At 41.4% G+C, this 26,379-nt stretch overlaps 2 protein-coding genes across 3 annotated transcripts; one reads left to right on the top strand and one right to left on the bottom strand.

The window, feature by feature from the left end:
* Positions 1 to 234: 234 nt before the first annotated feature.
* Positions 235 to 10,007, top strand: tspan4b (tetraspanin 4b). Of its 2 annotated transcripts, XM_076082342.1 has the most exons (8): positions 235 to 567; positions 3,147 to 3,216; positions 3,427 to 3,618; positions 3,698 to 3,772; positions 6,135 to 6,230; positions 6,702 to 6,815; positions 8,666 to 8,749; positions 8,934 to 10,007. In XM_076082342.1, the coding sequence occupies exons 2-8, from the start codon at positions 3,148 to 3,150 to the stop codon at positions 9,000 to 9,002; spliced, it is 699 nt and encodes a 232-aa protein (XP_075938457.1). In that variant the 5' UTR covers positions 235 to 567; position 3,147; the 3' UTR covers positions 9,003 to 10,007. The 2 variants fall into 2 exon arrangements, with proteins under 2 accessions (XP_075938457.1, XP_075938458.1); XM_076082343.1 differs by lacking the exon at positions 235 to 567 and having other exon boundaries at positions 3,037 to 3,216.
* A 1,158-nt stretch (positions 10,008 to 11,165) lies between these two features.
* Positions 11,166 to 25,185, bottom strand: bcl2l12 (BCL2 like 12). Its single transcript, XM_076082336.1, has 8 exons — positions 25,112 to 25,185; positions 19,319 to 19,499; positions 18,430 to 18,613; positions 16,998 to 17,214; positions 16,627 to 16,731; positions 14,586 to 14,662; positions 13,981 to 14,244; positions 11,166 to 11,991 (listed from the first exon to the last, which is right to left on the bottom strand). Exons 2-8 carry the CDS (start codon positions 19,495 to 19,497, stop codon positions 11,950 to 11,952), a joined length of 1,068 nt encoding a protein of 355 aa, XP_075938451.1. The 5' UTR covers positions 19,498 to 19,499; positions 25,112 to 25,185; the 3' UTR covers positions 11,166 to 11,949.
* Positions 25,186 to 26,379: the final 1,194 nt, after the last annotated feature.

Genomic DNA, 26,379 nt, shown 5'->3' with positions numbered 1-26,379 from the left:
TTTGGTCAGGAAAGACAGTTTGCATGCTTGTGAGAGTACGTCCAAGTGCAGCAATGTAAAGAACATCACTGAGACACAGGAAACAGGAGGATGACCCAACGTTTCCGGAACAAAGAGAAAGAAGTGGGAAAAGTGGGGCAGGCTGAGGTTTAGAAGCTATGAGCTGGAGGAGGGACAAGTAGCAGGAAAAAATGTGAAGGGGAGGAACACAGAGAGGGCGGGCAACAACGCACATCTGGAAATAATTTAGGAGAGAAAGAGAGAAAGAGATGCAGTTCTGTTAAGAAAACGACACAAAAAGTAAAGTAAAACCTTCCAGGTGGAAAATTACAGAAATCTAATATAAAGTTCTGAATCGTGGAAGAGGACAAGTTGATTTGGGGAAAGCGGGCGGACAACGTCTACCAGTGAAGAACAATAGCGAGGAAGAGAAGCAAAGCCTGGCTGCTTCAGGGACCAATGCGAAGGGGATCTGAAGAGAAAAAGTAAGTAAAGAACAGAACCAGGGGGTGAAGGAGCCGGGAGACACGAAGAGGACCAGGACAAAGAATAGAAACTCACCTTCAGGTAAAGTCTATTGCATATGAATTACTGTTACACTAAATCTGGACACCAGACACTCCACTTAATGTTCAAACCTCAGCATGTTTAAATGAATATTACATTTGTCCTACTAATCACTGTTCATGTTTAGTTTCGATGCGTTAACATGGAACTGTTTTCACTGTGCAAAACATCTGTGGACCTCATTAAACACACTGGGCTGCTGACCATAATAATGATAATATCAATTATAGTTATCAACATAATAATCTCAACAATGCATTAAATGAGTTGAAAGGATTGCCCTTCAAACCACCTGTTTACTGGAAGATTTCTTTCGTCACTTTTTATGCTTTTTCATTTTGAACGACTTATTTCCAAGAAACTTATGAGCACATCTCTGGTCTGGACTTGCATTTATATAGAACGTCTCTAGTCTTCAGACCACTCACAGCGCTGTGAAAATGACAGTCATTCACTGATGGCCTCCATACAAGGTGCCACCTGGTTTTACAGTTTTACTGATCTGTCTAATAACTACACTAATCAATTAGTCGAGGACAGTCCTACTGTTGACATGTACCTGATGAGGACCTCTAGACGTTTTGTGCCTAAAATACCCAAACATAAACCATAGCAATGGCTGATGAGATACTGACATGTGTGAGGGTTACTGGTGTTCGATCAATCACTGTAGGTCGGAGGTTTTCAAAGTGGGAGGCGGGCCTCCCCCGGGGGGCTACAAACTATTCAGAGTAGAGACCAAATGGAAATAAAAACTGATGACATTAGTTTTTACATTAGTGATAAGATCACATAGCGTAGCCTAAATATGTGTGTTTCATAGATAGCTCAGAGATACAGTAGTTTCTATTTTCCTACTTTCTCTGAGTCAGAAACAGATAAATCAGTGAATCAGGACAGACATTTTTCTTTGGTGTAGTCTGAAGTTATGTCAAACAGTACTACTAGGCTGTCTTGGGTCAATTGTTGAGTGTCTATGGCAACCTTAGGCACTAGCAATAAGTGTGCAAGAGAGTTTTTGGAGAGATTGAGGTTCCCTTTCATCCACAGGCCAAATCATCTTTCATAGCCACTGGCAGATGCTCGGTCTGTTATTGATTGATTGATTTTTTTCCCCCACACCTGCATTGAGTGAAGCACTCTGCATTCCTTCCCTGCCTCTGATTGGCTAGCCCTCGTTGCCTTATTCACAGTCTCAGACTTTGAGAACCTCTGCTGTAGGTCTCATCATGTCCTCTGACTATTCACCTATAGTAGCTGGTAGAAACATGCACTGACATGAAACACAAGCTTTCCTCCTTGATTTATACAATCAATACAACAACTAACATAATTCTGTGCCATACTTAACCACAGCAGCTATCGTCACTTTGCTCTGAAAAAGGGTTTGTAGAAGATGTGTGACTCACAGGTTTGCTGTGGCCTTGGGAAATGCCTTCAGCAGTATAATTAGGTCTACTGAGGAGAGGAGGGAGTTTCCTTCCTGTCAGCAGTTTGACTTCCTGTGTGGGGTCAGTAGTCAGTGTGAGGACCACTTAGTCAGAGACCAATCACACTACTACTGTGAACATGCTCACATACACTCAAACACATAACGTGTTTGTAGGGTAATGTTTCACAACTTTGACCTATTAAAAACATCAACGTCATATAAACTCATACACTAAAAGAGTTAGTCGCTGTAATTATTCCTCTATTAGTGACCACTTTTTAAAATATCCACCGTCTTCATCCTGTGCAAAGAAAACAGGAAGCTGAAGTAGCATCACAGTAGGTTGTATCACAGTAACAAAGTACACATGTACAACATGTGACTATAATATACCAGAACATATCACTGTCTGTGGAAACACACACACGCACACGCACACACACACACACACACACACACACACACACACACACACACACACACACACACACACACACACACAAACACGTCAGAATAGCATTACCTTCCGGTCTCCACTACTCATATCTACTTTAATAACTAACATTACAGTATCTTACAGTCCTGTGTTTAACATTTTTATTTAAAAGATATACCAACCAATCACAACACAATTGTAACATAGAGGTTCCATACTTTTTAGTTCGTATGTAACTGTAAAAATACAGTAACAGAAGAACCAACCACATTAAGATAAATACATTTCATTACAACCAGTATGGACACAATCTAGAATTCGGTTAAAAGTGTTAATAATTAACAAACAGTTGGTTTGAACTAGCCAATCCTAGTTTTGGAAAATTTCCTCCCTGGACACGCCCCCGTTGTATGTGTTTGTGCTGTAAAAACTGAAATTGAATTGTCTTGAAACATCTTATCATTCTTCTTCACAATACACATTTCCCATCTCTTTGGTGACTTGCTCCCTGCTCAAACACCAGCCCTCTCACCAAGGAAACCCCAGACACACCACAACAAAGCCATAAAAGAGACTGTACATTCATTCCTCAGTTATTTAACCATAGTGACCCGCATGACGGCACAAAAACACAGTAGCCAGGCTAAGTTAGCGGTGACATGCAGCATTGTTTGAACGTAGTTCTCTTCTGCTTCCCTCTTTCTGTTGCAGGATGTCAGTGTCTCGGAGGTGTTTGTGCTGTGTCAAATATTTGATGTTTGTCTTTAACCTCATCTTCTGGGTTAGTATTGCTCAGTCCCAAGTTGCTGTCATACATTTTTGTCCATTTACACTTTCCATAAAGAGTTAACTTTGAATATGCTTATTGCATGCTTCTGAAATAATTTAACACTGAGTTCCACAGACGTGCCAAGTTCACACAATTTCCAGACTATGCATTGTGAGTAAAGTTGCATTTTGACACCGGCTTGACATTACATTTCCTGAAAAGCTAGGAGGATGCGGCTTGTTTGGCATTGGAGTCTGGCTTTCCTTCACGCAGGCGGAGTTTTCCTCTCTTCCCCTGTCTTTTCCATCCCTCTCAGCTGCCAACCTGCTGCTGGTTGCCGGTGGCATCACCATGGTGACTGGCTTCCTGGGTTGTCTCGGAGCCCTGAAAGAGCAGCGGTGCCTGTTGTTCATGGTGAGAGGTCCACCAGGTGGAGAAGTTGCAGATATCTTTTGGCTATGTCAGTCTCCAACTGCTCTTTTCTGTTCTGCAGTTCTTTGTGATCCTTCTGCTCCTGGTCCTGACAGAGGTCACTCTAATGTTGGTTATACACATCTTCCATGACAAGGTGAGCTCACCATCTACCAATGCAATGTACACAGAGGATAACATTAGAACGAGAATAAAATAAGAGATACAAAATAAACATCGTAATAACATCACTATTGTACGGGGAATGATCAAGGCTAAGGTTCATCTCAAAATTAGGAGAGAAAATATAAATGTGGTGAAAATGAAGATGACTTGGAAAAAAACAAGTCTGCTGTTGTTGTTATAGATATGGTTCAACAGAAAAGGACATGGGTAAGTTAAAATCTAAATTTGCTGACTCTGAGATCAAATTTTGACTGAGTCGGCTGGAATCCTCTTTGCTCAGTCTTTCTCAGATTAGGTTCCAATGTTATTGAATATATCAGATATCCAAATCAATGCAGCAGTTATCATTGTCAAAATCACTAACAAAGACCAGGGCATGAGTAAGGAACAAAAGTAGTTTTATTTGGAATGGCTGCAGGATGTGGAAAAGGTTGGTTACTGGTTGAGTTCTGTGGGATGATGAGGGGTGGAGGAGAGGAATGGAAGGGGGCCGGTTGCATGGCGATGAACAAGAGCTGAAGGTCAGTTGGGGTCGTGTACGGTGGGGGTGGAGACTCAGGGTGGGTCCACTTCTTATGTACAGTCTATGAGTTGGACACATATATCTAGCATAGGTCTGTTAAAAAAAAAAAAAAAAAAAAAAAAGGTCATCATGTAATTTTCCAAACATATTGAAAACCTTCCAAAATAACATACATACTGCTTTTTCTCAAAAAAAAGCAGTATGAGACACAGGACACTGAATTAGTGGGGAGAGAAGATGATCTTGTTCCTGAACCTTAGTTATAATAACTTCATTTACTTTTTGTTTTGGTTTTTGCAGAGGCTCAAGACTTCTCGTTGACTTCTGTCCCCTTTGTTGTTTTCACTGGACATTTGACTTTTAGCTTTATGAGCTAGGGAAAGTATTACTATTAAAAAATAAAATGTCTATTTTGCTAATGATATACGTTAGCGCTAACGTTTTAACATATGGTATTAGTTATATTCAGTCCAGCTCCTGAAGTGATTTCATCAGGAAACTTTTAATGGATGAAAACAGCTAAAGTGAAACCAGAGAGCTCATGATGATCAATCATTATATAATAAGTTCACAACATACAACCAACAATAACAATAAAACAATACGAAGACAGACGATAATATAATCAGGGGGCCCATAGCGACGGGGACATTTGATCTCGTTGTTACATGTAATGAAATAGAAACACAATGTTTTCTTTGCGCATTACTCTTTAGGAATCCTGAATGTTTTTCACTATGACCTCTGGTTACGTATAAAATATGATACAAGCAGCCTCTGGGTTTGGGATAATGTTTATGAAATATGAACGTTTTGTAATAACTAATGTTCATCAAAGATTGTCACAAGCTTAATAAAATGGAGCAATGCGATATAATCGTCAGAACTCCAGTTTAAAGATTTGTCTAGTGAGGATGGATGCAGCAAGCATCAATCTGTCGCCTCACAGAGGGTTCTGGGTTTGAACCCGCTGGGTGAGTTTTCATGTTCTCCTCGTGTCAGCGTGGGTTTTCCTTTAACAGTCAATAACATGCAGGTTAGGTTAATTGCTGACTCTAAATTACGTGTAGGTGTGACTGTGAGCATGGATGGTTGTCTGTTTCTATGCGTTCTGTGATTGAGCTGCGACCTCTCCACAATGAACCCTGCCTCTCTCTCAATGTCAGGAATCTTAAAAACACATCACCATGGGAAATTGTATGTGATTGCTTTTCAGTATTTCTAACATTATAGAAAGTGAATAATCAAGCAAATGCCCTTTTATGACACATTGCTGTATGTCCACACTACCAGGGCCTCAGTTGTAAAAAATCTTAGCACCAGCAGAAGTGAAGAAGAAGGTGGAGGTCCTTCTTCTGCTGTGCCTTGATAAGCCAACCTCTTCCAGAGGTTCCTGTAACAGGCCATCTCTTCCCAGTTGTTGGGGTTAATGCATTATCTTCTCAGGTGGGATATGAGGTCATCCATGTAATGCTTCTTTTGTTCCCCTTGGGTGTGGATTGTATGGCCTGTCCATCGAAGCTGGTTCCATGATAGTTGTGGAGATACTTGGTAGGTTGGCTTCCTCCAGGATGGTGACGTTTGTCCGCCTGTCTTCCCCGTTGGTCCAGAGGATCTTCTAGGCATTGCTGCTGATATTGTTCCAGGGCTGTGATGTGTCTGTTGTAGGTAGTGCAGCATTCAGCCCCATAGAGGAGTGAGGACAGAACTACTGCTTGATAGGTGATCAGTAGACTGATCACCTATCCATGTTCACTCTGCCTCAAGATCCTGGATCAAATATCTGTTTCTTTCTTCCTCTTTTTGTAAGCTGGATGCCAAAGCACAAGGTGAATTGAAGGAAGGTATGAAGATTTATGAATCAGAACCTGGACTGAAAAAATCTTGGGACAACGTCCAGAAAATGGTGAGCACTCTTTACAAACAATGCATAACGTCTTATGTTGAATGCGTGTACAGTAGGACAGGCTGTGTAGAACAGAACAAATGATGGCACTACTGGTGGAAGTTGTCACAGTCACTCCACCCTAAAGGGATCAGTATGCCTAAAACTAACTATACCTTTACCTCTTGTCTAAGGTTGTTTCATACTCTTAAGCTACATACAACATACTGTATTTAAACAATGTGTCAGGTATCCCTTGGTCACATTTCAATGTCTACAGGCTGTATAGATCATTCTGATGGCCTTTTCCCTGGAACATTTTTATTTTCCTTTATCACAACTGTAACCGTTAGTAGAACCTACCCGCTGGATTGTTTGGCCACTCAGTGGTTGTGATACTATTGGGATTGTGTACCCTCCATCCCTGAGCCCGCTTTTCAAACAGGACTAGTCAGTAGTGTATAAGTTATGTCTTGCTGTCTCTTCTCCCAGTTCAAGTGCTGTGGAGTAACTAACAAAACCGACTGGTATGATGTACTGAATGGAACGTTGCCCTCATCCTGCTGCTCCGTTGGGACAGACCAGTGTGTTGACGGATGGAGTGAGGTTGGTCTGCTGCTCAGCTATAAAACAAGTTGTTTTTATTTTGTCTGATTCTCTCAAATGAAATCTAAATGTGTTCCAGATGCATGAGTGTGTCCGAAGGCCCTGATGAATTTAAAAGGAGTCAGAAAAATGAAGCCACACATATTTGTGACAGTAACTGGACACTGCATCCAGTATTTGATATCATGATTTCCAATTATAATTATTATAATTAACAGTTATCAGTAACTTACCTTGCCTGCCCTTTGTCCTTAGCATCTGAGGTATCGATTCATATGAACATCAGCAGGTCGGTTTGGCTCCTTATAAACAGATCTGGAAGTTACTAGTTGTCAGGATCTTATTTCTATCTAAATGTGCACACCTGAAACACAATATGAGCTTGTTTTGTAAATGCTGTTGGTTTTGCAGGAGTGCGGATTGATTATTTAATAGAAGTTACCCACAAGACTGCTGAATTTTTTTTACTCAGTCAAACAAGGTGGATTTTCATACAGCACTGACATGCATTCAGACCAAAAGCTGCCTGAATAGAAGAAATGGGTGGCAGAGGCTCAGAGGTACAAGGGGTCGTCCTCTCATCTGAAGATTGCCAGTTTAATCCCGAGCTCCTCCAGTCAGCGTTGTGAGTGTGTGTGAATGAGCATTAGTTTAGATTCTGATGGGCAGGGGGCACCTTATGTGGCAGCCTCTGCCACCAGTGTATGAATGGATGAATGTTGACATGTATTGTTAAAGCACTTTGAGTGGCTGGAAGACTATAAAGTCGCTATACATATGCAAGTCCATTTGAAAAATCGACACAACAGCATGCAGGAAAAGGGCCAGCAGGTAATGAAAACCATGTGATTTATAAATTCAGATATCCAGAAACAACGTAATGGCCATTTCTATTAGAGTACCACAATGGGACTAGAGAGTACAACGTGTAGAAAAGTTAAGGCACTGTACTGTACACACAAAGCTGTTGAACATAATAGAATAGAATGGACACATTCCTAACATTCTTCATGTGTGACAGAATCACATACCCTCACCCATCTGGAATCCATTCAGATTTAGTTTGAGAGAATTAGGCAGTTTAAAATATCTTGTGAGAGATTTAAAATCTCAACAGCATTATCCTGGCTAAATAAAGGCAGAGTAAAAAACATAGGTTGAATTTGTCAGGAACTGTTTAAGCTAACTGGCAGCACTGTATTTTGTTATTGCTTTACATTCATACATTGCCACCACAGTTTTAGGTTTAGTTTTGGGTCTTTTTTCACAGATTTGGCCGGTGTTTGGTTATGATTGCGTTGTTTTGGTGAAATCTTGGAGCACAATAACGTCACTACAATGAAGTCCATTAGGACAAGACCTGACAGGGTGAAAACAAGCCAGCACTTTATCCAGATTAATGAAAGCACTTTATTTGAAGTTCAAGCTGAAAGTGAATACTGAAATGTTGCTAATAACCCCTCACTGAACAGAAAAAGTGTGTGCACTAATCTACAATAAGTACAGTAGATTAAAGTGTGTCTACATACTATGATAATGTTTACAACAGACAGCTTGAGGAATCATTTTACTCATCAGTGTTCCTTGTTGCTGTGTTTCCAGATCTCATCATGTAACTTGAGTACAAAGCCAGTATTGCTGATAGGAATGATGGCCAGAACAAATACGATGACAGTTAACTCTAATTGCAATCATCTTTTAAAATAATTTCTTAGACTTCTGAGTTTTTTCATTCGTCCGTCTGTAAGCATTATCTTGCAAATAGTTCTGCATAACCATTCTTCCTTTCTCTTGGTCTTTACTGACTGTATGTTAGACCTGTCGTCACTGTCTCTGTCTGTCCCCTGCAGCCGTGTTATCAGAAGGCCAGGCAGTGGCTGCTGGATAACATCCCCTCAGTCCTGGTGTTTGGAGTGTGTATTGGTGTTGTGCAGGTATTTATCTCCAATATTTATGTGTCATTTATATTATGCTGTCTGTTTAAACCCTCTCTGACCTCAGTGATTGTTGACATGTTGTTAGCATTTTGGGGAAGTGTTAGCAGGACAGTAGACATGCACTCTAAGTTCTGAATTAAATAAATGTGGATGCATTTTATTTGACCTCTTCTCTCGTCAGATCCTGGCCCTGGTGTTCTCCTTGCTGATGTACTGTCAAATTCTGTGTGCTGAGAAGGACTTGGACTGACTGCAGACCAGCTGTTCACTGGCCCTTGATGGGAAAGCTCATCGCAAACTCCTCTGGGATCTCAAGGCACCCGCAAAACCTGATCCAAACTTTCAAAAGCCCCAATCCAGTCTGTGTTGCTCCGCTGCTTACTGTGGTTTCAGACCTAACACGGGTGCCTTTCAAATGCTCTGAGGCATTGGCTTAAAAATGAATATTCCCCAAAAAGCAATTGTAACTCTAGCCAACCAAATCAGTGGGCAATCGACACTGGCAGTACAGACAAAGCCAGTATTGACAGACTGAGGAGGTTTGGTTGTACCAGCCATGAAATATAGTCATCATCACAGATCAGCTTTCACTTTACCACTGGAATTCATCAGCCTCCAGACAAAACGAATGCATTGCACCTGGAGAGTAACCTGAGGGGAAACACTGGCTCTACTGTCATCTCACAAGAATATCTGTCTCTCCGTATTTTACAATATTTTGTTTCCAGAGTTCCTTATTTTAGAATTTTTGTCACGTATAGGAAATAATAGAGTGATATTTGTTATTAATTCTGCTCATCATATTTCTGTTTAATGAAACAACAAGGGATCATTCTCTTACTCAGTAGGGCTGTTACTCACCATTCCTAATTGCATTATCTGTCCAGGATGTCAAGAAGAGAGGACAAGAAGGAGAAGAAAATAACAAAACAGAACAAAAACTTCATACATAGCACTTGTTTCACTTTGTTAATATGTTCAAGCCTTGTATATATTCCTAAACTATATGAGCACTTTGAACATTCCGTGAAGTTCAGTGACTTCCCAGCTTTAAGGTGCTCTTATTTCAATCCATCTCATCTAATCATCATAGCAACAAGATATTCATGGTAACTCGTTGTCATTCTTTATTGTCCTTATTTACCACACGAGTTTATCCAAGCTTGTCTTTTTTATTGCTGCATACTGTAACATTTTGTGTTTTAGCAAAAACTGTAAGATTATTTGCCATTAGTAAAGTATTATTGAGACTGTTTGGACATGTTCCATACCGATTTTTATTGCAGTTTATTTTTTGCCAACACTGTGTGACATATCTAAAGAAAGCAAAGGGTGTTTTCAGAGTCTCCAAAGAAGAAAAAAAGAGATGTGTTTGCCAGTGGAAGGCAGTGATACATTGGCAAAAGTCACACTTCCACACTCAACATAAGCAACAGCACACAGTTTAGTTCTGGCTGATATACTGTACCACTAAGCTGTTCCAGCTGTAACCGGCCACAACATGTGCTGTGACAACAAGCCTTACCTGAACCCTGTGGGCTCCACTAGCTCCACTCACAATCAGCAGTACTCCACTCTCCTCTTCTTCCTCTACTCTCTCTCTGACTTCTGCAGCTTAAATTACATACAGTCCCTTCTCTTGATGCTTGGCAACCAATCAAAATGCCACTATATTACTATCATTTCAGCTTAAAAGGCCGAGACCAGCCATGCATTTACCAAGTTACAAAGCTTCAAATAATGCTTTTGTGACCGGTAAGTAAGATCAAGTAAGATTTATTTATAAAGCGCTTTTCACAGACATTAGTTACAAAGTGCTTAACAGGAGAGGAATTACAAACATAAATTACACAATGTAACCATATAAGGGCCAATAATTTACATTTAAGAAAGCACAAAAAAACAGAAAGTACACAATTAAAACATGGCTTAAAAGCAGGCCTAGGGCATGAGTTTTACCCAAACACCAGTCTAAACAGGTGTCTTGACAGACAGAACACGAACCAATCAGCATCCTGTGAGGAGCTACTGGCAACTCAAGTCGTGGCTTAGGTGTGCGTGTGTGGTATTTTTCGTTGTAAAATATAAATAAATGTTGCATTGATGAGTTGATGCCTTCTGTTCTTTCTCTAGTGTCAAAGTGAAACTGTAAATAAAAATGTAACTAATACTAAAATAAAATATTGAAATAGCAAAAGAACAGTTTCATTGAGGCCTAGTGTTACCTAGCGATGCTCCGAGTTTAACTTGTATTCAGCCAGAATCAAATAAAGGGGTCCAAATGCTACTCCATCACTCTCCTGCTGGGCCTCGCGCCATGACGATACACCGCCCCCCTCCTGTGTGCTGTATCTCACTATCGCCACGGTAACAATTTCCTCTGACAGAGAGCAAATATAAATCATACAAAACATACTATGACATACTGTGTTTTTATTTTGGACAATACAAAACTTTTCACATTTCCTCACACTGTTTATCTTTGATTATGTTCAAACCTGGATGATGTAAACAATATGAAACAACCGGTCTACTGTGTAGCAAAAGATCTGTCAATGAATTAGACAGTAATCAAATGATTGAGATAGTACCTCTAACAAACATCAATAAAAACATGAACATGGTGGTGTTCGTAAGGGAAGCTGCTGCAGGATCTTGTTCTCGTCACTGCCTTAGCAACTCCTCCTGATTGATCCAGGTGCCTGGAGGCAGTATCGAACCTCTGTGAGCATCACGCCCAGTCAATGAAGCTGCTTAAAAAGGAAGGAAAATGCAAAGAAATAAAGAATACAGTACACTGCAAGTAAAAAGTGTTCTTCACAGGGATCTGCAATAAGGAAACCTGTAACTCTAACAGGTGGAACTATCTCACTGAGATAACATTGTATTCTCTACCAGATTTAGAACAAAAGTCAAAACATCCCTCTCGAACTGATCAACAGGTACTTTAATTAAATAATCTACACAGCTTGTATTCTGACCATGTAAAAACCGTAAAAACAAGAACCCCTGGTGAAAGTCCTTTCTGATGCCTAAATCCCAGATTGACATGAATCAAAGTGGCTTCTGGAATCTTGTCACAGTCCAGATGAGACGCTCTAGTAAGGTCCATCCGCCTCTCTTCACTTTGATGTTATTATCCAGAGCTCTGTGTTGACCAGTGGTTGGTTGGAACAAAAAGACGCCTGGAATCCGTCTCAGTCGTATTCTAGTGGCTCCTCCAAATGTACCGCATTCTCCTAAAGAAGAAGGTTGTGTGATAAGCATGAACAAAGTCAAATAAAGCTCAAAATATATTTTTCACTACTTACATCTCAAAACCGTGGTGAAAAGTAGATTTTGAATGATGACATCAGATCATTTTATTTCACGTTATAGAGTGCAGCAGGGATTCGGATTCTTATTTCAGCCAATGGGACTTTTCCAAGTTTTTTTTAAAATATTGCAGAGAATTTACTTTGTGGCAAACAAATTGAAGTGATACACACATTGTTCAGCAAGGTAATCGTCACAAATAAACACCATCTTTATGATTTTTGTAGCGTGAACACAATCAGCAGAAGTTAAAAGCTAACGTTAGGCTATAAAGGAAGTTCACGTCATGTGACCATGGTGCATTGTCTCAGCTAAGTTAAAGTCATGTCAAAGCTAAAGGCGGACTAGTGTTCTGGTAATGTTGTTTCGTGATCTCATTTAGACACTTGTTAGCAACAGCCTTTCATAAGTATTTTATACAAAACGTTCAAATCTTTTCAGCTTGTGTTAACCACAGACCTCATTTCAGGCATCTAACCAAAAACACATACAAACACTTGAGGGAACCTGAAGAGCAAAAATGCTGACTTATGACTGGGTCTTAGGACTCATTCCTGCAGCACTCTTGTGTTCTTATATACTTTTCTAAGTTTGTGTAACTTTGCCACTAGAAATAGGTCTCTTAATGTATAGAGGTCAAGCAGGTTCCTGTGGTTGGCTGGAGCGAGGCCATCAGGATCCTCTGCTGTAGGACAGAAAGGGAGCTAAAGCACGTGTGGTAGCACTTAAAACTTGAATTTGATGTGAACATTCTGCACTCCTATACTCACTATATAAAGATGGGTCTGAGTGTATTTATCAGCATTAGTCAACAGTGAGATTTGATTTAAGTGCCATCTTCTTCATCTGATCTAAAATGAACGAATCTCCTCTTATAAAATATAAAGGGTCCCATATTTCCTTGAATAAATCTTGTTTGTTTTACGGTATGTATGTAATGTTCTCTAATACCACACATGAAGCCATCGCCGTAATCTACTTATCAATGCGGTTTTTTATGCAAGTTTCCACTCATTACATGCATTGTGTCTTTTCCAAATAAACTTCCAACTGGGTTTACCTCGGTTGGAAGTTTACTTGGTTAGGTTTAGGAAAACATCAAGGTGTGGGTGTTTGCATGAAATGAGTAAGTTTCTTGGGTAACAAACATTAGTTGTTAGTTAAGTTCGTAAGTTACGCAAAAACACTTTGGTAACAAGTCAACGTCAATTTAGTTTCACATAGGACACTAACATCAGTGAAAGTCTTGTGTTGGTTTGACCCATCCATCCACCCGGACCTCCTTCCTACACAAACACTGTTCATGTGAATTACAGAGCACATCCCAGTATGTTATTGCAAAGCTGCCCTGCAGAGACACATTGGTCTCCTGTGACCATCTCCTTGTGAGGACTTGTAGGACTTGTAGGACTTGTAGGACTTGTAGGACTGTAGGACTGTGGTCCTACAAGTCCCAGGCTGCTGCTGGATATACATACCCTTATACAGGGGAAGAAGGTGGATCAGGTTGTGATCTGGTCTTCCAAATGGAGGGAGGGCTATATCCAGAATGGAAACATTACGAATTGGCATGGGCTGTGCACAGCACAGGAGAGGAGGCTCTACAGTGGGTCCTTAAAACCCCCCAGGACATCACTGGTACCCATCTACTGAGCATCATTTTTTAATTGAGCCTGTGCCGCTAAACCACCATTGACCATTTAGTGGAGACTTAGCCCTAGCATCATAATAGCGCCACCTATGCTTCCCTCACTTTCCTGGAAGGCTTTTATTGTGGGAAATGTCCCACCCTTAGTCTTTCATGCAGGCCTGGGCAATTACTTGATGTTCGGTCCTTATGTGAATACTGGTCTCTGTATGAGAGATCTTTAATGGAATAATGGAAGATAAAAATGTTCTAATGTATCACTCACCCATCCTCCTTGGCTCTTGACCCAGGGGGCAAAGCTCTCCATATAGCACTCTGCATAGCCTTGCATGCGCTGGGCTCCTGTGGCTGTAACTATCCGCCGTGAAACCTCCATGGTGACAGCCATGCGGCGCAGCGTTGGACTAGCTGTTGGCAGCTGGACAGGTGCCCCGGATACCAGGCTGCTGCCGAATGTGTCTAAAAGCTTGGAAAACGATGCATAGGAAAGTCGGGCCAGGCTGGAGCGTAGGAAGGGGTCCGACTCGATCTGTCAAAAGATTGCATTATGTAGCGCCAGTTTACACATGCATGCAGATGAACATACATGTAAGGAAGCTGCTTGTCTACATGTCTCGTTGCTGTGTTTCTATCAAGTCTGAGGCACGTGTAGGTTATCATGCTAGAAAAGTATAACTGCTGAGCAACAAAACCCAACTATGTCCACTATTGTGTGAATCACCACAGAGCAGCCCAAGTTAACTGCAGTTTAATGATGTTACTTTACAGAATTTGTGAGTCTAAAATCCCCTAAATGTAAAGTCTACTCTCAACACAAAGAGCTGCCAATGTTTGACAAATGGATAATTATGCACTTTATGATGAACCTACCTTAACGTTGATAGAATCTCCCTCCAAAGACAGCACCTGAGCAAGCTGCTGCACCACTGCATCTTTCTCACAAACTGCTAAAAGAAAAGATGCAACACTTTTACAGTCAAAGTAGGTCCTGAGGCTCTCAGTCTGTGTCTATACCCTAGGCTAGTTCAGACTATAAAAAGGTCCACTACAGCGACCAGTGAGAAGACGAAATACAAACAAGGTAGTCCAGTTTGGATAATAGATCCATGAGTGTAGTTATTTAGATGTAAACGCTGCCCCCGACTGGTTTATAATGCATTATAAGCTAAGCTTTAAATAGTGCAAGGAACACATGTTTATCCACATCCATACATTGTGTTGTTATTGTCAAGGCATAATCTGTAACTCTGAAAACGTTTAATATGTAGTTATTTTGATAGTTACTTTTGAGAAGGATGTTTTTTTAACATGTTTTACACTAAATGTTTACACCATGCCTTTAGTGATGTTGTTGTGTATTATGCGTATATTTAGTGTCCTCACTTAAATCTTTATTTATTTATTTAATCTTTGTACACTGTATTTTTCCAATAAAGTCAAAACCTGGATGCGGTGATGATTGCTTACTGGAACCGTGTAAGCTCACTGTCTGGGCTATGAAGGCAAACACGTGCTGAGGGTAGTAGAGAGTGTTAAAGTCCAAGTGAAACGGAAGTCAGAAGGTCTTTAGCTTCTGTTACAGTTTCTGATGTTTGATGAGTCATCCTGCTCTCAGGAGCTAAACATAACCCAATCAAATGAGCGGGGAGCTCGGCCTCTGCTCGGCAGCATGGAGGGAGGTCGTTCATCAGAGCAGAGCTTTCCTTCCACCTCTCCCTCGTCCTCCTCCTCTCCCTCGTCCTCCTCCTCTCCCTCGTCCTCCACCTCTCCCTCGCCCTCCACCTCTCCCTCGCCCTCCTCCTCTCCCTCGTCCTCCTCCTCTCCCTCGTCCTCCACCTCTCCCTCGTCCTCCACCTCTCCCTCGTCCTCCTCCTCTCCCTCGTCCTCCTCCTCTCCCTCGTCCTCCTCCTCTCCTCTCCCTCGTCCTCCACCTCTCCCTCGTCCTCCACCTCTCCCTCGCCCTCCTCCTCTCCCTCGTCCTCCTCCTCTCCCTCGTCCTCCTCCTCTCCCTCGTCCTCCACCTCTCCCTCGTCCTCCTCCTCTCCCTCGTCCTCCACCTCTCCCTCGTCCTCCTCCTCTCCCTCGTCCTCCTCCTCTCCCTCGTCCTCCTCCTCTCCCTCGTCCTCCTCCTCTCCCTCGTCCTCCTCCTCTCCCTCGTCCTCCACCTCTCCCTCGTCCTCCTCCTCTCCCTCGTCCTCCTCCTCTCCCTCGTCCTCCTCCTCTCCCTCGTCCTCCTCCTCTCCCTCGTCCTCCTCCTCTCCCTCGTCCTCCTCCTCTCCTCTCCCTCGTCCTCCACCTCTCCCTCGTCCTCCTCCTCTCCCTCGTCCTCCTCCTCTCCTCTCCCTCGTCCTCCACCTCTCCCTCGTCCTCCACCTCTCCCTCGCCCTCCTCCTCTCCCTCGTCCTCCTCCTCTCCCTCGTCCTCCTCCTCTCCCTCGTCCTCCTCCTCTCCCTCGTCCTCCTCCTCTCCCTCGTCCTCCACCTCTCCCTCGTCCTCCTCCTGATCTAACAACAGCTGAGGAAGGTGGGTGTGTGTAGCCAACAGTCCTCTGCAGCTCCGTATCACACTAAATTCTAACTCCGAGCGGTCCAATCAAATGCAAAGGATTTGATTTGAATCTGTCTTGTAAGCGTACGCCCCTCAAATATTCTGTTTCACTGTGAAATACGTCACAGTACAGAAGCTGAAGACGCTCCGACCTCTCCTTCAGTGGGACTTTAAGGCAAAACACATTTCCTTTGCCTTCATTTCCGTATGTCTCAGTGAAGAAAGTGAACACAGGCTCAACTGATATTTATGTGTGAATTTTACCGGACTCAGCAATGATAACTATAACTTCCCTGACTTGGCTAGAACAACACAGCCACTTCTTCAATTGGATTCAATTGTGTTTGTGTGTGTGTTTGATTACCTGGTGAAGGCTGGACTGTGGGACTCAGTTTCTTTGTACTGGTAGACCTCTGGGCAATCTTTTCCAGTTTCTCTGCTACTTCATTGTAGAACTCAGGAGGGTGGTCTACAGCAACAAGTCATAATTCTACATTAAACAGTGAACTCTTACCACTCTGCTGTAGTCACACCAATAACTATGCTGTGTGTATGTTGACAGTTGTTAGAGTTATAATGTTGCCAGTCAGCTTCATCCTCCCTACATGGGCAGACAAACTGGTTTGGAGGTGCACCTTATAATAGTGTAGATTCAGACCACACTTACATTTCAACTCAGACTTAGCAGCAAATAAATGGACTCCAGCTCAGGCATATTGTAATGAAAGAGCTTACTGGGAGAGATGAGGGCCGGGGGGATCTCTACATCTTCGATTGGCAATGTGGAAGGCCTCTGAGGTTGAGTGTCACGCCGCTCTTTCTCCTGTTTCTCTAACTTTCCCCTGAAGAACTTGGAGAGCTTTTTTCTTAACTTCTTTTGCTTCGTCTTCTTATTCTGCTTCTTCTCGCATTCATCTTCTTCTGATGTAGAGGAGGAGAGTTTGACACCATCCTGTAGAAACAGGTTCTTCTGCTCAATATCACACTGACATCACATGAGAAATATACTCCAAGTATAAAATGCAAGTCCATATATTAGATATACTATATAAGGTCATGAGGTATGAACACAATATTGATAGAGATTTTTGTAGTGTAAAGTATGTATCCAGTTGTAAATATCATGGTAACATGTTTAAAAGAATCTTGATGAAGAAGACAAGCAGTGACTGGCTCAGAAGGCACTTTATCTCCTGTCAACACCAACTGACCCATACTGGAACAGCTTGTCATGCCTAGTCATATTTAGAATTGGTTCAAAAGTTGTAATGTATGTTCTTTAGTCAGGCATGATTCAAGACTGAGGGATCTTTTCCTCTAATCTACCAGGTCTCAAAGTGCTTTCTGTTAAACAATTATAATGGGTTTGCTGAATGACCATAAACAACTAGAGGCCATAGGTCACTTTGAGCTGTTCCTCAACAAACAAGAGTCAAAGCTTAAAGCCCCCATAGTGTCCTCAAGAGGCGGTCATGTTGATGACAATGCAAAACTGTCGAACAGTTTTGGGGCTTAAAATGTGTGCAGTGAGGAAGTGTGTGGAGTTTGTACTGAGGGTGGGGCTAGAGGAAAGGTCATGGGGTCACTTACATCAAAACATTTCATCCCCCCAGAGCATGAATGTGATGAAGAAATGTCATCATCTGCTCATTAGAGCATGAGATACAGGTTAACATTTTGGTGTAATCCCATCACATCAGACCGTGGCACAGCAAAACATGCTAGTTATCTGGAAACAGGCATGAGCTAGCTAGCTACTGATGTACCGGAGGGAACTCACTAATCACTGGTTTGACTGGGCCTTTAGGGGGAAAGAGGACTGCACATGGCTTGTCTGAATGGACAGGGCTCATGCTCTGGGGAGAGTTCAATAAATATCATGAAACTGCAGCCACAGTTTTTTATCGAAGTAGAAATTCATGCAGTGGAGAAAAAGTTTGCGTTTCACTAAAACCATTAGTATACCAACAAAACAAGGACACCTGGTCAGCTGTTGACAAATATCTGTCTCTGGAGACATAAGTGCTGACAGAGACTGACAGACAAATGGACCAACCTTACAGTATCATCAAGCCCCAGCACTAGAGGGCTTCAATCTGAACTCAACAAGCACAATGGGACTTGTTTTATTAGGGTATAGTGCCTAATAAAATGAAGATTTCCTTACTTCTGTTTGATCTCTGAGGTGTGACACTCTCGTCTTACTGTCTCTGTCCAATGAGCCTTTAGGGTCTTGGGCAGGACGAAGCTGCTTTATCAAGTCCTTGAATCCTGTCTTCTTCTCATCTGCTGAATTGGCGTCTTCAGCTTGAGAATCCAAGCCATTCTGTGCTTTTGGTTGTGGCTTGGAGCTAGCATGGAAAGGACGAGAGTCTGGTGAACAACAGGGCCGGTAGAAGATAGCTTCCATTCAGGGTGCTACAATATGGTCCACGGTGGTCTTAATGGATGTCAGGTTCTGATTTACTGCTACTTTTCTTACTGTGGGAGCACACTCAAAGCAATAATAAATAATTCAGATGAACTTACTTCTGTATTTTCTTTAGAATATATGTTCATAGTCCACATGTGTGCATTCAATTTCATTCCAGTCTAGCTAAACTGGAATGAAATTGTATTATTGAATTGTATTATCATCACAGGCAACATACTCAGAGTTGATTGGACAACTTTTAATGCCTCTCCTTCAATCAAAACCACTGACTTCACCATGGTCATTGAAATACTTAATTTGATTGATGACAAACTCTCCAAACAATGAGTCATAGTCACATTAAGTTATATTGCACTGGAAACAAGACTATTAAGTTGAATGAACACAGCATCCAGCGCCTCCTGCTTTCTGCACAGGGTGTGAAACTATCAAACAAATGGAAAACATGTATATTCACATATTGAATGAGGAAATAGAATTAATGTTGCTGTGATTACAAATCTTTTTGATCATTTTTTGACATCAGTGTCCAGTCTGAGGTAAAAGGAGATAAGTGTGTTGTTGAGAACAGTGACACAAAAAACACACAAGAGCAGAAGCCCAGATTGTTGAGCTACGTTACCTGTACTTGCTGTGCTCTTTGTAGGCCCCTCCGACTGTGCCAGGCCTCTCTTTCAAGGGGATGGCGAGGGCTCGATGGAGGAAAGCTTGGATCACTAGATGAGTCTCAGCCTTGACCTCCACCAGAGAGATGGAAGAGACGGAGGAGACAGAGGAAGGGCGGCCTGCAGACTCTGACATCACTAACACAAGGTGAAACAAAACGTCCTTTTATTATTCTGATGTTTAAGTGAGAGCCATCCTCAAAATACAAGAAATGATAAGTGTTTTGTACTAGCTAATGTTTTGAACAGAACAATTCATATTTTGTGCAGTATACTAAATGCTTTCCTACTCTACTGTTTTTTTTTCAGTTAGCATGCAAGAAAAAAAAAAAACAGAAATCTATGTATTTTGCCAATTTTTACTAACAGGAAAAAGACTACTGAACAGGTCAACCAAACAGCAACACTGGCAATTAAACTAAACAAACAGACAATGATTCAAAGATTCAATAGCTCCTTTTGTTTTCTGGGGTTTTCCTGGAGCACAATAAAGTAGAGCACAGAGAAAAGTATTTTAAAAGCACATTATTTATTCAGGTAAAACCAATGCTGACAATCACAGTCAGGTTCTATGTATGAAATGGGGGATGTGGTTGAGTTGGGGTCATAGCTTTTGCAATACAGAAATAAATGAAAGCTATGTACAGGGTGTTTAGTTCGTGATTAAAGTCATTCATTCTGATTATTGAACAATACATAGTCCCCAGAGGATGTATTGTACTGACTCTGGACTCAAGTGCCACTGTGAGGTCACATCTGTGGTTCTGAGTAAAATCTCTCAACAACTATTGAAGAAACTGTCATGAAATTTGGTACACATAATAATTATCCTCAAGATGAATTCTAATAATAACCCAATTCATGGTAATCCCAGAAACTGTATATAAGAAGTGGAGATTGGTTGGTTGACTGCCATTTGACACCTCGAGTTTGACACTTTGGCCGTCGCCATCTTGTTTTTTTTCAACCAGTAAATGGAACTGACCATATTTGGACTTCATTCATTCATTCATTCATTATCCAAACCGCTTCTCCTGTTCAGGGTCGCGGGGCGCTGGAGTCGATCCCAGCTGACATTGGGCGAAGGCAGGGTACACCCTGGACAGGTCACCAGTTTATCGCAGGGCACATATAGAGACAGACAAACATTCACGCTCACATTCACACCTACGGGCAATTTCGAGTCTCCAAATAACCTAAGCTGCATGTCTTTGGACTGTGGGAGGAAGCTGGAGAACCCGGAGGGTACCCACGCTGCAACGGGGAGAACGTGCAAACTCCACACAGAAGGACCACCCGGGATCGGGGATCGAACCCGGGTCCCTCTTGCTGTGAGGTCATATTTGGACTGCGAAATCCAAATATGGTCATGTAGAGTGATGTAGAGACGGCGTATACGACTCTGGTAGCGTCCTGTCAATCACGGTGTAGCCCCGCCCTAAAGCATACCGTGCTTTATGGTCTGTTTGACTCTAAATGGACCATAATTTACTAAATGAACATCATGCTGTATTGAAGAAGACTTGAAACTAGAGATTGAGACCATAAACTCATGTTTACAATGTTTACTGAGGTAATAAATCAAGAGAGAAGTAGAGTCATTTTCTCATAGATGTCTATACAATCAGAGGAGTCGCCCCCTGGTGGACAGTAGAGAGAATGCAGCTTTAAGGCCCTCCAGCATTGGTTTCATTTTTAAGAAATGAAGGTTGTCTCCTGGGTAATCCATTCAATAGTTGATGATATATTTCAGTCTGGAGCAACATGGTGGACTGATCCATCCATCGCTATAGGGCCATGCCACTAGGGCTAGAAAATGCCTTTATATTGTGAGATTGATTTCAGCTGGAGTCAGTGTCAAGTCTGCACAAATTGCATTTCATACCGTACTTAAATAAATAGAAATCAATGAAGTGAAATGAAAACAATCAATAAACTTCAAAAAACCTCCAGTGGACAAGTATGAAATATTGGTTGTTGTAGAACTTGTCTTGAGGAAATCCACAAAGTGAAAAGCAAAGGGTTGAATTAATAATCAAGCTTCATGAAACATTCTTTCCACAACTAATTGAAAGTAAAAAAACATAAACAAACACACCTTGATAATCCAGTCCGTCAACATTCCCTTTAATTCTAGACCTTCTTACCACTGACAATGTGTGTCAGTGATGGCACACATTTAGTAAATAAGATCACCAACAACACTAATAAAACCTGGGCTATGCAATGTATCCAAAATATTACAGTTTTTATAGTTTTGAATATTCTTTTCAGACACAAATGTGATTAAAGCCTTTTTGAAGTATTGACTGTGTTATAGCTGCATGAATCAAACAGGAAATATACTCCGTTGTAAAAGTCCCAGCATACTTTGAGAAACCTGTTTGCTCTCTTTTTGGTGGAAGCTTGCTCTTTGCTCGTCTGCAGATGTATTTCGGAACAAAAGGAGGTGAACGTCATGAGTTAAGAATGAAATCTAGGAGAGCCTCAACCAGGAGCTCTCTTCCAATGGGAACCTTCTCAAATCCAGACTTCAGACATCTAACCCCGTCTCCATGAGATGCCACTCCAGGGAGCAACCAAACATTCCTATAAAGCCTTCGTCCACTTGCTTTAAAACCCTGTTTTTTGTTTAATCATTTGTAACTTCAATGGACAATTCAGAACTTAGCTGTTGTGCCACAGATTTGACATCCGTTTGTAAAATGTTGTGGTGCTTAGTACTTATAACTGTAGTATTAGTTACATATGTGTTACTAAAAAATAACTTGTTGGTGTTTCCTTGTGCTTGCATTTCAGTCACTTAACCTTAAAGATTAATAACAAGTAATAACAATCATAATTCTAAATTGACCTCTCGTGTGGCCCACAAGACTATTTCCCTATTCCCTACTTCCCCCTTCAGCACCCACCATGAATATTATGTTCAATTTCTGCCAATAGACCCAGATCCAACACACTGGTACTTTAGGTGTAAAGTAGATAAGGGAGCATTACTCCTTTGTCTGTATTAAATACCATAATAACTTAATCTCCAGAGAAAGTGTAGCTTATAGAAACCTGTCCTTATTACGAGGCATGTTTATTGGTCCCATGTAGAGCTGGTGTAATACAGAGAACAGTCCTTCTCTAGTAATGGTGGCCAGAAATTCTTTACCAGAATTTTTGACTGCACAAAGTAGTAAAACTAGCTTTAATAGAATGTTAACATTTAATTTATTCTCATTATAAAATGTGTTTTTTTCTCCACTTCAGCACTTACATCCACCAAACTTTCCACTTAAATTCCTATCTATATTCTCCAGTACATTTATCATTCATAGACTGATTTATACAACATTTTATCCCTAAAAACATGGCCAGTATTAATTATGTCTGTTGACAGTATGTTCTGATTTATGTGATAAAAAGAGATATTCCCTCTTTCAAAACCTTTGACTCTAATATGTCAACAAAATGAAACCAGAATTTGAACCTGGCTTTAACTAACGTTCTGATTTCTGGAAATGTATGCAAATCATCACATATTTAATAAGAATAGGCCTCATTTGCATATTTAAAATACATTTTCAGAAAACTTGTAATACAAAAAATAATGTCTAAATGTCAGTAATTAACTGGTGATAACTGTTAGTTTAAATGTTAACCCTATTTATGAAAAGATTCCAATCATTGTTAAAACAGTGATAGGTTGACAGTAGGAGGGAGACTACACACATGGTGTGTGTTCAGGAATCATGGCTCAAAGACAGCTTTTGTTATTCGGGGCAGTTAGGCGAGATAGAAGAGATTAGGGAGGAGGGGGTTGTGTCACTTTTGTTGAATAAAGGGTTCCCTGCAGAGCACTGGGTATATGAAATGGACTGGAGCATGCTGTGGTGTGGAAGGAAGGAATTAGTGGTTAAAGAAATACATTGGGAGCACTTCAACGCACATAACATGGCAATGGGCAGGTACCGATTATCTGTTATATGAGAGGAGTTTAGTGTGTGTAAATGAACAGGGGTTGGAAAGGAGTCTGTACTTGATCTTACATTGTTTTCATATAATATGATGTATGTAGTATGTGACTGGAGAGTACACCAAGATGGACCCGTAGGTAGAGACACTTTATCCATTCTTGTGTCAAATAAACACTGATGCATCAGTGACAGAAGTGGACAGTGTATGGGGAAGCCAACTGAGAAGTTTTAGGAAGAGAGTGAATCATCTTAATGCTAGTAAGATCGAAGGAACTCTTGATTATAAAATAAGATCCAGAAGAGTGAAAGCAAAATAACAAGGAAGGCCGTACCATAATGAGACCATGAATACAAACAGAAATGGACCATTTGAATAATAAAAATAAGTAATCATTTTCATCATATGATAGCCTACAGTACAAAAACACAATGTTAGGGAGGATAAAAAGGACATACCGTTTGCTCACCAGGCCGTGAGCAAACAAAATCCAGAACATGAAGCTCTCAAGGAAGAAGATGGATCAATAGATCCAGTAACAGATAATGCAGGACAGGTCCTGCAGTGCAGCTCCGAGTGGAGTTGAAATATGTGAACAAACTTCTGTGGTGGGTATAGCTCTACCTCCTCTCCAGGAAAAAGAGTTTCTGCAAACCACGGATACGTTGGATGTAGACCTTTTTGCATTTGGGCATTACAACTGACGGAGTGAAGTGAGAGAAAACATCACAGGCAGGTGGTGGATGGGTCAAACAAACACAGGACTTTCACCCAGCAGACTGGTGTTCGTGTCACTAGTGAAACCAAAAGTAGACGCTGAGATTACACTTGCTGACGTTGTTTCTATTGTTACTGAAGTCCTGTTGTTATTTATTGAAGGATGTTACATTGTTACGATCGTTACGTTGTGTAGGTGCGTTACTATTTTGACACAAACCGTGATCTTTTTTCTCACGTTAACCAAGAAGTTTCTTTGCCTAAACCTTACCAATCGTTTCACAGCTTTAACCACAAGGTATTGTGCATTTCTGCAAGCGTGGTACGAGTCTGAAACTTATCCATGAAAGTTACTTTTGCTTTCAAATCTCAGTCTCTGCTCTGTACGTCAGAGGCTGAGTCAGGTGCATCCAATAATCCTTCATTCAAGACAAGGCACTGCTGCTTATTTGATAATTCTGGGTAATGAGGGAGAGGATGAACCTGCCAAACAAGCTGTTAAAAAAGAAAAGATAGATATCTATATATTTAACTTTATAATCAAGGACAGGGCATTGTATGGAAGAGAACCAAGAAAGAGCGGCAGCAGGCAGCACTGGGCTCAGATGATGAGGACAAAACATTCACATTCAGTTCAGAATGGAGTCGGTAGGAAACAACAAGGGCAGGTAATAACGAGTAGATTAAGACAAGATACCCTGAATGGTAATTAAGCGTCACAACATAGGGACGCATCCAACCAGTCAAGAAGAAGAAGAAGAAGGAGGAAGAGGTTACGGGACCGGGAACCGGTCAGCGAGGACCCGCCATAAGCACCAGGAAATACCAACACGACTGCGTTCTCTTTCATAACTCATGTGAAGAGTTTCCTACTCAGGACTAACTAATGATTACCACCGACGGTGTCAACGACGGCTACAATGAATCTCCGGAGGGATTTCTGTGGGAAGACAACACTCTTCAACCTTCACGGAAAGAGTTCCTGATAAGTTCACAAACACGTTCCAGCGCCGCTAAAGAGCGGATCACATCGTGGACAGACGGAGGTCAACTCAAATCAAACTTCTTCGTACCTCGTTTGTGTGTTTCGGCGAGTTTCGACCGGACCGCCGCCGTCTTCTGTCCCGTCTGTGTGCGCAGCTCCACGGTCCTGAGCACGGGGAGGGGCGTCACACCGATACCCGGTCCTCTCACGGGGAACACATGATTCATAATGTAGGAATATTAAGAGAGTGGGCCTATGACGAGGAGGACATTCAAATGAATATGATAAATGAATAAACGCGGAGCTAGTGTGTTTCAATTTCTCGTTTTCTGCCTCTTGTTTAGAGATTCTGTTTTAAAGAAAAACCTAAAACCACGACGCCTCTTTAAATTCCTTTGATTTATTTTATATGAAGGCAGGCAGTTCGATTTATGTTTGAAAAACACAACTTTTCTGAGTTGTTATGAATATAGTAAGTTTATGATCACCAAACAGTAAAAACAAACTACACTACACAACATAGCAACATTGTTGCTATAGTGAATGAGCTACAATGGGATTGGCCGAATGCCTGCTTTAGTAGAAACAATGCTCCACTAGATGTCCCTCCAGGCCTTTCTGTCTGTTGTGTTGGCCTGATCACAGGCTCAGATTACTCACCCTGGATCACAGGACCCGGTCTGTTCCTGCCCTTAAATACTAAGTATTTCTTTCAACAGGTGCAAAAGGACTGACATATATTATATCGGTAAATATCAGATCAGCACGTGCAGATGTGATTAAGGGAATGTCTACTTTCATTAGTGTCTGTGGAGAGAGATCTTTAAAACACAACCATGTGTTGCACTGCTTCACACTGTAAATGTGTCTCCAAAATGTGCCTTTATTACATATACAGAACTTTCATCTTAAACTGTCTCAGAGTATTATGCATCAAGGCCCTGCTGCCAGATGTACTTCAACTGTATTATTATCATGAAGGCTTACAGTCAGATCATTAAATCACAGAATGACCAATCAACAAACAATTGAATAGGCCCATGCTAAATATAAAAAGCCAAATGAAGCACAGAGCAAAGTAAATCAAAGTGCACTTGTTCATGTGGACCATGACATCCTGTCAGTGGATTCAGGAATATGAGAGAGTGAGGACTCTTTATGGGTCTAATCAGGACCTCGTGTGCTGAAGCGGCTTGCTGCACCAGCTGAGCTTTTGTTTGTCAGACTCAAACCAAGCTGCACATCAACGTTATGTTTTGTAACAGAAATGTTTTGGACAATACATAACATAAACCATGCAAAATTAACAAGATTTAACTTTCCACAGCTTTGAATGAATTATGACTGAAATTGTGA

Source organism: Anarhichas minor, unplaced genomic scaffold, assembly GCF_050575085.1.
Source record: "Anarhichas minor isolate MPS153535 unplaced genomic scaffold, ASM5057508v1 ptg000007l, whole genome shotgun sequence".
In the NCBI taxonomy this organism is placed as follows: domain Eukaryota; kingdom Metazoa; phylum Chordata; class Actinopteri; order Perciformes; family Anarhichadidae; genus Anarhichas; species Anarhichas minor.
This window is presented reverse-complemented; position numbering and strand designations above follow the sequence as displayed.